The sequence below is a fragment of the Rhinopithecus bieti genome, unplaced genomic scaffold, assembly GCF_001698545.2.
Source record: "Rhinopithecus bieti isolate Rb0 unplaced genomic scaffold, ASM169854v2 scaffold_10524, whole genome shotgun sequence".
NCBI classification, from domain to species: domain Eukaryota; kingdom Metazoa; phylum Chordata; class Mammalia; order Primates; family Cercopithecidae; genus Rhinopithecus; species Rhinopithecus bieti.
In genome coordinates, this window is record NW_016806605.1 from 1,057,231 (window position 1) to 1,072,632 (window position 15,402).

A 15,402-nucleotide genomic window follows, 5' to 3' on the forward strand; every position below is an offset into this window, starting at 1 on the left:
TTTTATTATTTTTTTTTAATACAAAGTGCGAGATTTCACTAAAAAAGGTTAAAATTGAAGTGAGTAATCTTCGGTGCATAATGCAATTGTTAATTTTAGCTCCTTGCGTGGGTGCCGTTCTGACTTGAACAGCCGGCTGTAGCCTTCATTAGAGAAGAAGCAGGCAGTTTGAGACAGGTGGAGCTGGATCAAGCTGTGAACGTGATTTGCTGGAAGCTGGTCATTAGTGTTAGAAACACCGTCTTATTTATTTCATCCTTCACCCTACCATGATTATTGCAATTATTATTATTTACTTTTCATCTTTTTTCAGGTTGACGATGTGTCACACTGTGTAAGGGAATCGCATGGAGATGGGCATTCCGAACTGTTAATGGGGACATGGGACTCCAGTTGTCTCTGATCACTTGTGTGGATTTTCCTGGCGTAGAACGACAGAAGCCGCTAGTAAGTCGCCAAGACCTACAGCAGGAATTCTGCACGAAAGGTAAAGGTCTTGTTGTCTGGCTGTCATCTCATCTGTATTTTAGATTTGTTATTATATAAATGTGCCTGCTTGTATCCAGCAGTTCACTGAATGTAACCATGACAGGATCTGTATCAGAGACTCATTTGGCTTGTAGTTTGGAGAATTAGAGCTCAATTTGTTCACTCCATTTTAAATCTGGTCACGGTCTGTTTTTTACTTAAATGCTCTAAAAAATGAGTTAGGGCAACAGAAGTCCCCTACTCAATGCACTGAGAAACAAGCTGTTTGCCAGTGGAAAATGGAACTTTTTATTTCATTAACCACACACACTGAGTGTCACTGAAATATAAGAAATCCATCAGAATGCACTGGATGAAATATCCTAAAACCTCCCAAAACCTGAATGCATTGCTTACTAGTCACTTTACAGACTCAAACTACCATCCTGCTGGAAAACTTCCTTTTACATTCCCACAATCCTTTGCCGAATAAGCCTGTGTATTTTAAAGATATCATTAGATACCATCTGTTTTGTCATGGTAGATTTTAGTGAAATTTCTGTGGTTTAGATTTTCTCACGCTTCCTATTTTAGTTGGAAATAAAGTTACTGAATTAGTAAATGGTAATTGAACACTCTCAAAGAAACATATTAAAACTCTTATTTGTCCAATAATAATTACCATTGTAATGACTGGGAATGGGACAGTCATTGCTTGGGAATTTTTTGTAAAAGAACTAACTTTCTAAGCTACAGCGCCTCTCTCTCCTTCTCCTTCTTCTTTCTCTTTTCTTTCTTCTTCTTCTTCTCTCTTTCCTCCTCCTCCTTCCTCCTCCTCCTCCCTCCTTCTCTTTCTTCTTTTTTTTTCTTTCTATTTTTCTCACAGCTTAAAAAAAGTGAGGAGGAAGTAAATGCTAAATTATTCATGAGCCTCATTTGACAGCACATCAGAAGGGGAAGTGTCAGGGGTTTTATAAAGGTAGGGAGAAAAAAAATAATAACAGATTTTAACTCTGAAAAGCCATTTCCAGTGTCTGTAGTCTATCGTGAGCATGGAGAAGTAGAGTTTAGTTGGGATAGCTTCATTAGAGCTGCCTGCCAAAGACTCCCTTCCACAGGATCTTGTCGCACCAGTAACTGACAGGAGCTTGGGAGAGGGCTTACGTTTTTAATAACGTAGCTGTCAGTTCGAAACCTGGAAATGTGGACCCTGAAAGGTTTATTGCCAAAATTAGATACCATATTTATGCTGAATTGTTACCTTCTCAATGGATTTTTTGCCCTTTCAGACTACTGTATTCCTTATATGTAGGGAAGCATGTCTATGTTTGGAACCTGCAAATAATTTTTCAGTCATCTTAGAGATGCTGCAGAACATCAATACCACATCTTGAGTCAGAAGTCGAGGGTCCTTTATTCAAAAGTGGGAGAAATATCCTCTTTTGTTGCTTCTACCCTGTAGTGGAGAATCGGGGACTGGTAGTTGTGTGGGAGTTAGGTGTCTCTAAGATTTGTTGAACCATTTTGATGGCAAGGTGTATTCACAAGTGTGTGTAAAGGGGGTGTGGATGGGACAACTGCATCTGCCTCTTGTGCATGCCTTGGGTACTTGATTTCACCTTGTTTTTTCCTCCTTTTGTATAAAATTCTCAAAATTGCTCATTTGGATTTGAATATGAAAAGAGAAATGAAATATCTAAAGAATGATAGTAAATACCTTGCACTGACTTTATTTTCTGATACCTTAACCTTCTAGGGCATAAAATCTTGTTATTTTAATTTGCACCTGGGAGAATGTCTGAGCAAGGAGACCTGAATCAGGCGATAGCAGAGGAAGGAGGGACTGAGCAGGAGGCGGCTACTCCAGAGAACGGGATTGTTAAATCAGAGAGTCTGGATGAAGAGGAGAAACTGGAACTTCAGGTGAGTGGGCATGAAGAGACCCTGACTCTCATACAACTGTGTGCAGATCCCTTCTTTTATTTTCAGAATACTTTAAAGATTTATTTTTTAAAGAGTTTCACTAGTTGTATCATTAGGAAATGCTAGTCTCCTACTTTTCAATTTTGTCACTTTTGTCCTAACCCAACCATGCTCTAAAATGTGTTTTGTGGGGAAAAAAGTCATAGGAAAGTATTTATTTTCTGAATTTGCACACAGCATCCCCTTACCAATTTCCAGAACACCTCAAGGTGTACATGGAGGGCTTCTCCCAAGGCAGCTTCAGACTAGCTGAGTTTTAAAAATGAATTTGCTGTTCTGTAGAAAGGTGAAGACTCAATTTATGGTAAACTAAGAAAAATCAAAGGCAGGTGTTCCTTTGACTTTCATGGGCATGCTAAGGCTCAAGTCTTATTAGCAAACAAGCTAAACCCTAGAATTCCTAGCCACAGAGAGAATACTAGAAGGAGGAAGAAAGACTGGGAGTGATTAAAGGAAATGAAAAAGTGTTGTGAAACACATCATGATTTACAAGGGAAAGAGATTTGGTAGAAGGAAAGCAAACTGCACTTACAAATAGCTTGTAAGTACTGATTTTCTTTTAACTAAACTACAGAAGTGTTAACTCTTTATATACCAACAGTTAACAAAGGCAGATAACTGCATGATGGCCAAAAGACTTCAAAGCTGGCTTTTCCTTTTCCCCTTTCCAATAGTTGCTATAAAGAGAAAAGAGCTAAAAGTTAGTCAAAAGTTTTTTAAAGCTAGGGAAGGAGGAGTCCTCCCTAATGTTTGTGATGTTCTGTTGCTATTATTATTGACTTCTCTACTGTAGCCAGTAGTGACATTTTTCTCTCTCTTTCTCTCTCTCTCGCTTGTTGGTTTACTGTTTGTTTTTGTTTGTTTTATTTTATTTTGTTTTATTTTCTTTCCAACATACAGAGGCGGCTGGAGGCTCAGAATCAAGAAAGAAGAAAATCCAAGGTAGGCTTCTTAACATTCTAAGTAGACCTGATATCATGGGTATAAATTGCATATTTTATATCAGAATTAAAGGATTTGCCAGCAGTTCAGATGATTGTGTCCAGATATTGTGGGGGATCCCGGTTGTACTGGTGCTGGCTGTTTCTGATGGGGTTGTGTTTATGCGTGTCTTACTTTCTGGCACTATATATTTTTTAATTAGAGGATTTAGTGTTCAAATACCTGTAAATGTATGTATTTGATCCTGTTTTCACACTTAGAGATTTGACAGTACTTTACAAAACAAACGACCACTTGTTTTGTTTTTATTTTAAATAAAATTTAGAGTAGATGTTTTATTCTCATTACTTGATTTCTGCCTTGAAGTAAACAGATACAGCTGTTTAGTACATACTTTTCATCCTTTTAACCATCTTCTCAGTCAAATCTCCTGCAAACTTAGTTTTAGTAGAAATCAATTTTGCCATTTTTTCCTCCTGATATTTTCATGAAATGACAGGAATTCATTCTTCATATGTTCCCAATGTGATGCACACAATTTACTAAAAGTATTTTTTTTTAATTTATCTGTTCACATTTCTCTTTACTTCCATCCCCATCAATATAGAGGTATGATGCTTAGAGCCAATGTAGACAGTAATGATTGGCAGACTTGAAGTTTGGTTTTAAAAACCTCATTTGGGGAAGTCATGTAAATGTGGAGATGATTTGGCAGTGCGAGAATGTTTCCTGCTTGTTTCCTTTATTTTCCTTCCCTTCCCTTTTCTTTCCCCCTCTCCTAGTCAGGAGCAGGAAAAGGTAAACTGACTCGCAGTCTTGCTGTCTGTGAGGAATCTTCTGCCAGACCAGGAGGTGAAAGTCTTCAGGATCAGGTATATCCCCTTGTCATTATCATTAATTGCATGAACGGGATCCACCTTTGTGTGCATGACTCTTAATTTGGTGTTAAACAGTGTTTTGGGGGAGAAAAATATAATTGAAGAAAATAATTCATTTTTTGGCTTCATCCCTTGCTTATTCAACATTCTAAAATAGTGTAATGGTTTGTCACAGAGTATTACATTTGTTTTTTTCCAGACTCTCTGAAAACTGCAAATGGAAAGGAATTCAAAAGAATTTAGATTAAAAGTTAAATAAAAAGTAGGCACAGTAGTGCTGAATTTCCTCAAAGGCTCTCTTTTGATAAGGCTGAACCAAATATAATCCCAAGTATCCTCTCTCCTTCCTTGTTGGAGATGTCTTACCTCTCAGCTCCCCAAAATGCACTTGCCTATAAGAAACACAATTGTTGGTTCATATGAAACTTAGGAAATAGCGAATAAGGTGCATTGAACTTTGGAGAAATACTTTTATGGCCTTTGGTGGAGATTTCTCAATACTGCAAAAGTTGTCCAGAAATGAATCTGAGCTGATGGTGACTTTAATATTATTAATCTATCACTGCATATTTTTACCCTTATTTTTGCTCCTTACAGCAAGATTAGTAGGTTATAAAAATTTAAATTTCAGCAAAATTATTTCATGACAAAATGGGAAACTTCACATCATACTTATTTTTGTTTGCCTTTTAGGCATCATATTAGCTTTTATAAAAAATGGTCTTGCTGCTGAAATTGTACTTATTTTATCAGAGGCTGGGAGCAGTCAAGACAAAAGTAAAATGGTTTACCTGAGCCCAGGGGAGGGAAAATTGATTAAGATATCATTATTTTGTTTGGTTTGGTTTTGCTTTTTTCTTTTACTTTAATTGAAATACTCTGAATTCCCCTCATGGAAACAGAGAGCATTGAGAGCACTTTCTTTAAAAGGACCAAAAATAAATTCCTAATAGATTTTGTCCTAAGAGTGTGTGTTTTTTTTTTTCTAGCATCATTTTCTCAACACGCCACTCATGTCATAAGGCATGGACAGGCTCTCTTTCAGTGGCCATTACTGTGTTTCGTACACATGCTTTATTTTACTTGGGCTCTGAGAAACGTGTAGCTTTCCTTCAGCATTTTATTTGTGCTTCTATTTTTTAATGGAGATTGAAAAGGGAGAATCATGTGAATATCATGGCTTATATTATCAAATGTTGATTGATGGCTTGTAATGTACTGCACACAATATATGTTAACTCTGCAGAATGACAGGCCCTGTAAGAAGTAATGCCCCAGTTGTCCCCCACTCCTAATGCCAGGCAGAGAAGGACAGCCTTTATAGACTTAATCTGCTTTTGGTCCCATTTGAAAAGGTACCAGGAGGAAATTTTTTAAGGGATCATCTGTATCATAGTGCCCACTCTGGACCTAAGTCTAATGTCTCCATACAATTGGTGCAGAGAAATAAGGTGTAAATGGTGCTTTGTTCCTGCTGGTTCCAAGCTCAGAAACCAAGACTAGCTTTGTAGGAGAGAATGAGAGCCTGCAAGCTTCTCTTTGGATTGGCTGAGGAGTGGTGGGAGCAGGGTCTGATAGAAAACATCCAGACACACACATATAAGCAAGTGGCCGTGCTACCTTTTTAGAGAATAAAGAAACAGAATTTTGAGTTTATATGCAATGCCTTCATTAGGTACCACCGGCACTTACAAAATGTGCGGACTGAATCCCAGAGAACACGGGCAGAAGTATACAGTATATGGATTGTATCGCTTCCCCAATGTTTGTAAATCCACAGTATTTGGAAAACTGCCTTCATTTTCCAGTGTGGGAAAAACTCTTGCTACCTGTATTACTTGATCTCAGACCCATATCTGATGGTTCAGTCTGTCCTTAAGTTAAAGGAAATTTGCTTTTCTAATGTTATACTATTTACCTATCAGTGTATTACTGCAACTTGAATCACTCTTTTACTGTTGTTGGATATAAACTTATCCTGTACCAATGTATTTATTAACACTTGTATTTTATTATTGAGCATATCAATAAAAATATTAAAAAATAACAGATTGTTTTTTACCAACTCTATAGCACTTTTGTGTGTTCTTTCAACACCGTAACGTATATGCATAGAAAAGATAATTTTTTTCCTGAGTATAGTATTTGTCAACACATGGCATCAATTTGTACATTTTTTTTATGGTGGATATTCTTTAGCCTCTGCTCATGCATTTATAATATATGTCCAACCCTCTATGATTTTAGATTCATACATACAGAGGCTGGATGTTTCAGTCAGTTTTGAAGAAGCGATGAGATCACCTTCATGGCCTGGGAGCCCTCAGTTTCCCTTGAAGATTAACTGTCAAACTGAATCTTCCCCACCCCAGCCATGTCTTCTGGACCAGAAATGTCCCAGTGATTTATTTAGCAAGTAGAAGCAAATCCTATCCTTAGAACCTGCCTGAACCTTTGCATATTAAGACATTTCTGTCCCAAACTGCAATAAATGACTCTATAATCAAATTACACTCCGTTTTTACAAAGTTTATATATTTACATCCCCAGGAAAAACATGTTGAAGTTGGAAAACTCAGCTAAGATATTTATGATGAAAGGATGTTTTATTTCATCGTTTATATTGTGTGACTTTATAAGCATTGTGAAACAGGGAGTTCACAATGGAGCCCCTTCCAAAAAAGAATCTTAGCTTCAGAGAACTTTTCTTTATGTTTGTTAGATTGGCCAGGTTTACTGAGAACCATTAAGAATCCCAAATTATGAGGGTACGAGCATCAATTTAGTCACATGTCGTGTGAGCATTGGTTTAATTTTCAGTGAGAGACGTTATTAGTCATTGGGATTATTTTTTTCCTACATCATAAATTTTAATGTCACTAGTGGAAGAAAGCTTTGCCATCAAATGATCTCTTACATAAGAATAAGTGGGCTTACCGTTGGTTAATTTGTCATAGTTTTAATCCTAGCATAGGTTTTTCATAAAACTGAAAAACATGATTTGGCTCATTCTTCTTCAAAACAGTGAACATACTATCAATCAAATGGCTGATACATGTGAGTTAATGCAAAATAATCTATTTTCAGTGCAAAATAGATAAGAATAAAAGTGGATCCAGTCCCAATGCTATAAATGGTCAATCTTATATCAAACATCATTTCAAGAGAATACTATATTTTAGAAAGGACAAACTGATGCTAAAATAAAATAATATTAAATATATATTATTTATGAAAATATAATTTTACTTCCTACCTTTTCTAAAAGGCAATGCTTATTGTAACTATGCATTATATAATGATTTATTAATGGTATTTATAAACAATTATAATAAGTTTATGCCTAGAATTCCTGCAGTTACGTAGTCTGCTCTTCATTGTAGTAGAAATCATTGTTGACCTGGGTCTAGAATCGAGTTTTTATTGCAAATTCGGTAATAGAGGCTTTCTTTATGTCTGTTCTATTTGTAATTATGATTCCTAGTATATGTCTGTCTTTGTGCCAATTTCCCCTTATAAGGAATTATAGAATAGAACTACAGAGTCCTTTTTTTTTTTTTTTTAATACAATGGCTGTGATGTGAGCTTACCAATAAAGAAATTTTTTCTAGGTGTTTAAAAATAAACCCGTAGGAAAAAAATTAGTATTGTGATCTACAGGAATTCAGCTTGGTTAAGGTTAATATTCATGAGGCAAAGTTTTAGTACGAGATGTTCCTTATGACCTCCCATTGACTCCTGAAGATTAAATCATTTTAAAGGGCAATTAATTTTCTGACAGGTTTAATTTATTACCATTTAAGACAAAAAAAACTCTGCACCTGGGTTTTCATTTTTCTATACTTCATAACCTGCTAGTGCAAAATTGGAGCCAGACAGAGATTATTAAACCTGGGCCACCTAAGAATTATTATATTTTTTCCCCAACAGAGAATCAATTCATTTACAGCTTTCCAGTTTTTCCAGCCTGCAAGAGGAGGATAAATCTAGGAAAGATGACTCTGAAAGAGAAAAGAAAAGGATAAAAACAAAGATAAAACCTCTGAAAAACCCAAGATCAGAATGTTATCAAAAGGTGAATGTGAAAATGTTTCCTTAACTTACTCAATTTGGGCACACACGTAATCACAGAACACATTCTAGATTTCAAATGCATATTCACCTCCCACCAAACCCTGCATATAATTCTATATGTGTACGTATCTGTGTGTGTGCAAAAAATGTGAATTTGATTTTCTTTCTGTTTATAGTGTCATTACTTGTGTTGCTAGACAGGTTATTTTTAGGGTCACATATTTCTTTGGATTCACATTTTAATCTTCTGTTTTCAGTGACAAGCTTGTACAAGGAATAAATCTAAATCTGCCCTAAATTTAGGTTTCTTGGATCGATTAACTTGGATTGGTGAACAGTAATGATACCGAGTTTGATACTCTCACGTTTATCTTAAAAGACAGAGTGGATTAGCAATTCTCAGTTCATAAGTGATATGGTCCCCAAAGTGCAGATGTATACGTCAGTGTAATACATGATTCACATTTTATCTGGCACAGAATTTAGTCTCTGCACGCATCTACTATCACATAATGTTTATTTAAGAAATACACACTTCTACTTCAATAAATCACTGTCCAAAAGAGTCATACCTTTACAAACTGAAAGCCTACAATCCAAACTGTCCAAATTTTTGCCATACCAATCATTGTACAAAAACAAAACTAAGTTGAAATGAAGAGTACCATGAGTAAACAGTCTTGCAGTAAACTTAAACAAACAAACAAACAAACTGGGCAGCTGGGAAATAATAGAGCATCTGGTCAACTGAGGAATGACAACCACCTCTAACAGTTATGTGTTCTATAACCATACATCTACTTATAATTGTTTTTTCTGCTGAGGAATATCTAAAATCCAAGGTGTACATGACAGTAAAGAAGTTCAGGTTTCTAAATCAGTTTTAGAAATTAAGCTTTGGACAACATTAGGATATTTAAAAGTCTTGGGAATATTTAGTGTACTGTATTTTGTACTGATTAATAGGTAGTCTCATTAGAGAACATTTTTTTTTTTTTTTTTTTTTTTTTCGCTTTCTTTAAGAGAAAAAGGGTTCCATGGGATCTCAAATCTTGAGAGCTCTCTCTGTAGGTAGGAGTTCTGTCATGTGGAGTTTGTGCCCTTGTAATTTACAATGCAGGATGAACACATGACATATTTGACTCCACCTCTCCCCCATACCCAGACTGTGCCCACTTCCCCTTGTATGACATTTGGATCTTTCCATAGTCAGGATTTATTTGGTTGTTTTCAAACCCTGAATCTAATTTTCATCCTGATGTTATATTGCCAGGTTGCTAGTTTTGAAACATGTATTTTTATACCAAGAACTTCACCTAAAATTTATCTGAGCAGGGGGGAAGCAGGATAGGTTGGGGAAACCTTTTCCACCTCACCTTTCCACCATCATTCCCAACAACTCCATCCTGCTATTTGTTTCAGATTGCAGCCAAGAATACACGGATTCTACAGGCATAGACTTACACGAGTTTCTGATTAACACATTAAAGAATAATTCCAGGTAAATTATTAAATAAGCCTCTTATTTTTAGAAGGATCAAATAGAATATTACAATCAAAGTTATTAATCCAACACTTCTAAGAAAGCCATTGTAAAATGCAGATACCTTCCCTGATGTCTTAAAATATGTCCTGCATTTTTTTTCTGCTGATGGTTTGCATGTTTACTTTTTATGGAGAGTCTTAGTAACTGGGTAGTTACTCAATTAATAAATTATAGTTTAAGAGTTCTGCTTTTGGGATCACAAAGAGATACTGGCTGGGGGAAAAATAGTGAATAAAAATTATTGTTGTCAAATAAGCCAATTATGTTTTAATGCAGCTGTGTATTCATTTACAGTCAATACTTGGCCATTGATTTGTTCCAGTTTCCTATTTATTTGAAATATACTACTTATTTGATGTGGTTTTTTTTTTTGATCCTAGTACTTTGCATGTCATAATGAACATTAAGACTACAAAATTTAGATATTTCAATATACTTCACAAAGGAATACTCTTAAATAATGAAATAATTTGTAATGAGTGAAATGAAATAATATGTAAATGGTCAGCATATTCCAAAGAAGAATTAGGTCTAAGTTTGTAGCAGCATACATTAAAGTAATGTTCTCCATACATTTAATGAATTCTTTAGGTTTTTGGAAGTGGGACATACATAAAACCTTTTAAATTTAACATTTATTTTGCAGGGACAGGATGATACTTTTGAAAATGGAGCAGGAAATTATCGATTTCATTGCTGACAACAAGTATGTTAAACTGCAATACTGGTTAATTTGATGATGTGTCCTAGTTTGGTACTGGAGTTAAATTATCCACTCTGGAAAGACTTAGGGATAGATAAAACATTGTTTAATATGTTCCTTGATTTGTTAAATGGAGACATTATTGGAGTTAGGAACTATATGCTGATGAGAATTGTTGCTTGGACCATGTGTGCTTCTGCTTGTTAAATTCCTGACAAAATGGCTATAAACAGTGGGCCACTGATTAGCATAGAGTAGCTGTAACAAGAAGAGACCCTTTTCATTTTTATTATAGTTTTTTAATGGGCTCCAGCTGGCTGCAGTCAGTTATGCCTGAAAATAATTGTGCTGCTTCAGTGTAAACCGTGTAATGACACATCTCCGTATAGACATCTGCAGTCATGTATTATGTCACATCATTTGTCCTGTGATAAGGTATCATGGACTAAAATGCAATACTGTCCAACAGACATGACATTCTATTTGGCAAGAGAAATGTGTAACTATGAAACAAAGATGCTTATAGCATAATCAATAAATATGTAATAAGTAGAATTTTTTTCTGGAAATTAGGACATTAAGTGATGCCAGAAATGCAATAGGCTTAGTGGTTTAGATGAGAGAGAGATAGTTTTGTGTGTATACTTGTAAAATGTATTATGGGCAAAAAATGAAAATGCTGATTCCACTTTTTCTTGAATTATATTCCAGTAATCATTATAAAAAGTTCCCTCAGATGTCATCGTATCAGAGGATGCTTGTCCATCGAGTGGCAGCTTATTTTGGATTGGATCACAATGTGGATCAAACAGGAAAATCTGTTATCATCAACAAGACCAGCAGCACCAGAATGTAAGCCCCATCACTGTACTTATTTAGCGTTTTCTTTTTCTCCTATGGATTCATTTATAAGATCACAGTATAAAATTCACAGTACATGACATTTAAAATGTGCAATGTTATTTATCTCTTGCTCTTATCAGAAGTAGTGTGGCATTTATCTATAGACGATTATCTGAGAACCAAGAAAGTTTATAAAATTCAGAAAATAAAGTGGATTTATTTCCTGCTCTTTTACATAGTTCCTGAAACATAATTTTCTTTCTTCCATGAGTACTCTGTGAAATTACATACAAAGCTGTGAAAATTTTATGTCAAAGTATAGCTTAAATTAAAATAACAGATATTTCTAAAAGACCATGACATACACAGAATAATTGTTATTTTCTTTCTTCTTTCTTCTGCTTTTTAGACATCTATCTAACCTAGGGGCAGAAGTCTTGCCTCTAAAACCCAATTCTACTTACTAGTTGTGTGACTTGGAGCAAGTCATTTAACATCTGCCATCTCCATTTTTTCACCTGTAAAATGAGAGTTTTGAGCTACATGAAACATCTAAGCCTTAGTTCTAAAAAGAGAATGACAAGTTTTTTCCCTTTAAAGTAATTGTTTGTTTTTATCTTAATACCTGTTCATTGTTTCTTTGAGTCACCAGAAGCATAATAACATGAGTAGTCATTTGCTTTGAAGCTTGGAGCTATTTTTCTTGAACCTATATATCTGTTGAGTACAGTACAAGCCACTTCTATAACAAAAGGCATGTTAAACTAAAACAATGGCCCACATAAAGCATCCATTTTTATAATTTTCTTTTCTCACAGTGTGCTTGGTAAACTGTAAATTGCGTGCTCTTTAGGAATGTTAGTGAAGGGAGCTTTTGTGTCAAGCAGAGTATCATGGTTACGATACTCTATATTTTCTGCTCACCAGAGGTTGGGACAAGTGGGGATGGAGATGAGGCTCTTTCTCAACTCAAGCATCAGTTTGTGCTCAGCAGAGGTCAGGGGAAAGTCATAGTGAAGAGAGCACAAACTGGGAGATCTGGGACCAAGCATGGCTATTATTATTGTCTCAGGGACAGTGAGCACTCCACTTCTGTGGGCTTCAAATTACTTATATATCCGCAGGATAGTTTGAACTGAATCATGTTTAAGGGTCCTTGAAGTTTCAGAACCATTCAGTCCTGTAGTTGCATTCTACTGTGTTAGCAAAACACATTTTAAAAATTTATCAGCTTCCTATTTTACCTGATTGTTTACACATGTGCCTCATATTTGAATAGTAGTAAAACTTAAAGATAACTTTTAAAATCCTTTATATCTTCCCTCTCCATCAAATACTCTTTGTTGTTGTTATAGTTGTGTTATTCTTCATTTTTTAATGGCTTTTAGATATCATAATGCAGGGACATGCTGATTGTAAAATAGAAAAGCAGTTGACTACTTCCTTTTGATTTTTTTCTTCTTCTTTGTCTATAAGGTCATAGCAAACATGGAAAACTCCATAGTTCAAGTATATTAAATATGATACAATTTCAACTGGTGGATAGTAGATTTATTTTTAATTCACACCAATTTGGCAATCACATAGTCATAAATACTAGTCCATATGTTTTAGACATGTTCCCTTGGAGAATGGCTTTGAGAAAATTAAGCATTATATCAAGACTCCTGGTCAACTTTGAGTGCTGGTTCTAAACGTGATCTGCCCAGTATGGTAGCCAAATATGGCTATTTACATTTTGATTCACATTTATTAAATTTATATAAAATTTAAACTTTAAAATTCAGTTCCTCTATCAGTAAGCCACATTTCAAGCAGCTATTGGATAGAGCAGATATGGAACACTGATATGATTTTAGAATTTTCTATTGATCAGCTCTTTTTAAATCTTTGTGTTTCCTGCAAGTTCCCAAATACCACTGGAGAACATGATTTGTCCTTTAAAACTTTTATTTTCTAGCGAGTAGGTATCATATTACTAGACTCTTTCACTTCTAGAAGAGTGCCAGCTTTTCTTTTTTTTTTATTAATGGCCATTTAAAAATAGACTCCACATGTTTACACCTTTAGGAAGAGTTAAAAGTAAGTGTGTGCAGAGAACACCCTCTTGAAGGTACAGTTGCTACAACAGGAAGGCCAGGACTCAGCCTCTGGCTAACTCCTTACTCTTATACACCACCATTTAGACACCCCTTCATGAGTCAAAGCAAATCATACCTAAATAAAAAAGGCAAGTAACTGTATGTCATGGACTTTCAGGGTATTTACTGAAGTATTGAGCTCAAACAATGTTCAATTCATAGCTGTCAAGTTCTACTGTTCTATTCTAACTACATTTCTGACCATGCTCTATTTGAGTGGCTCTTGAGGGACGGTGGTGGCTCATCCTCTATTTGAGTAGTTATTGAGGTAGGGGTGGATAACTGATGTATTTTAGCACACGGAAAAAGAGGATGAATTAAATCTCTGTATCCAAATAGGAACAAATCACAGTTTTCAGAACCTGAGTCATTGTCAACAATTTTAGTGAAAAGAAGTGTTGTTTTGTGGAAAATTATGTTCGATTTTAAAAGTCTGTTGCCATGCTCTTTGGGGTTGAAGTTCAAAATGTGACATTATACCCAAAACATTCTATTCAAGTTCTAGGTGTCTTGGTTTTTTGGTTTTGTGAAAAATTTCAGAGTTGTCTTATCAGGGCAATCAACATGTGTTGGTCAGGGGAACCATATTAATTTCAAACTATTTCTGGATTGAAATGCCTTCATTTATTTAAAGGAGAGAATACTGAGATGAGAGTTCCATGTGAGTTTTGTGTTTGGGGAATACTTTCTCAGTATCTAGAGTTTTAATGCTACTCCAGTGTAAACACATGAAATGCATATTTTAATGACACTGTAGCCTGAGAGAAATGCAGAAAAATGTGGATTGAGGGTATTTTTGTTTACTAAAAGGTAGAGGAAAAAAAAACTTCCTTTTATATTTTTCTTCTTTAGTGACACTTAATACTACTCTGATGTTTTTCTTCTTCAGTGACACTTTAATACTACTCTGACATTGATGTTTAAATAATTGTAACTATTTCAGCTCCTTATTGGTTAGAATTTATTTCCCAGAATTCTGATTTTCTAGGTGATAGGCAGGTGAAGTAACTATAGAATGTGACTCTAGAAGGTTAGGTTTTTCATGAAGAAGAAAGAATTTCACATGAAGTTCAAAATATTAAGATCATAACAATATACTCTGTGAGGATTACATATGTGTGTGTACTGCACTGACCTCTAGTATTTTCAATAATATACCCAGATATAATCTATCTGCTCTTTTATGATGAAAAAACTTATCTTACGATATGCTTCTGTTTGTTAAATATCATCCCTTACTTATATTAACATTGCCTACTGCTTATTCATTTCACCACTTTACGTCTTGTAATAATATACATTACATGAGGTAAATGATATTATTACATTTAATACAAAAAAACTTTACAATATAATAATTAAAACTTCATTTTACAGAGGAAGAAAATTAGGCACAAACTGAGTTTTAGTTTGGGGCTTACAGAGAAGCAATGGTTAGCATGACTGGGACCTAAACCAATGTGTCTAATATCAAAAGATGTTTTAAATAATCTTATTCTCTTAAAGCAAAAATACCCGGAAAATATTGAGCAGAGTCCTCAAGAAGAGTCCCTGGATTGGTTGAAAATTGTAATCCTTTTAAGTCCTTTGTTGTCTGATAGAAAACAGTGATTGATAGATAAGATATTTTTGAAGATTAACTTAGTGATATCATTAAGTAACAGAACTTCCCTACAACTTGATAGGTCTTGCTAGATTTGCCATGCTTATTACTGCCACAAGATGTGATTTTTTGAAGGAATTCATATATATATGCATTATATCTAAATATATATTTAGATATTATATATAATATGATATATATTTATATAATATATAATATAT

General features: G+C 34.9%; 1 protein-coding gene across 1 annotated transcript in view; it reads left to right on the forward strand.

The window, feature by feature from the left end:
• Positions 1-313: 313 nt before the first annotated feature.
• The window catches only part of ARPP21 (cAMP regulated phosphoprotein 21), a 116,243-nt gene continuing 101,154 nt past the window's right edge, over positions 314-15,402 (forward strand). The window contains 9 exon segments of the mRNA XM_017877062.1: positions 314-487; positions 2,225-2,391; positions 3,352-3,393; positions 4,176-4,265; positions 8,203-8,278; positions 8,281-8,346; positions 9,768-9,846; positions 10,538-10,597; positions 11,306-11,446. Of these exon segments, the coding sequence (XP_017732551.1) occupies positions 2,263-2,391; positions 3,352-3,393; positions 4,176-4,265; positions 8,203-8,278; positions 8,281-8,346; positions 9,768-9,846; positions 10,538-10,597; positions 11,306-11,446 (683 nt within the window). The 5' untranslated portion in view covers positions 314-487; positions 2,225-2,262.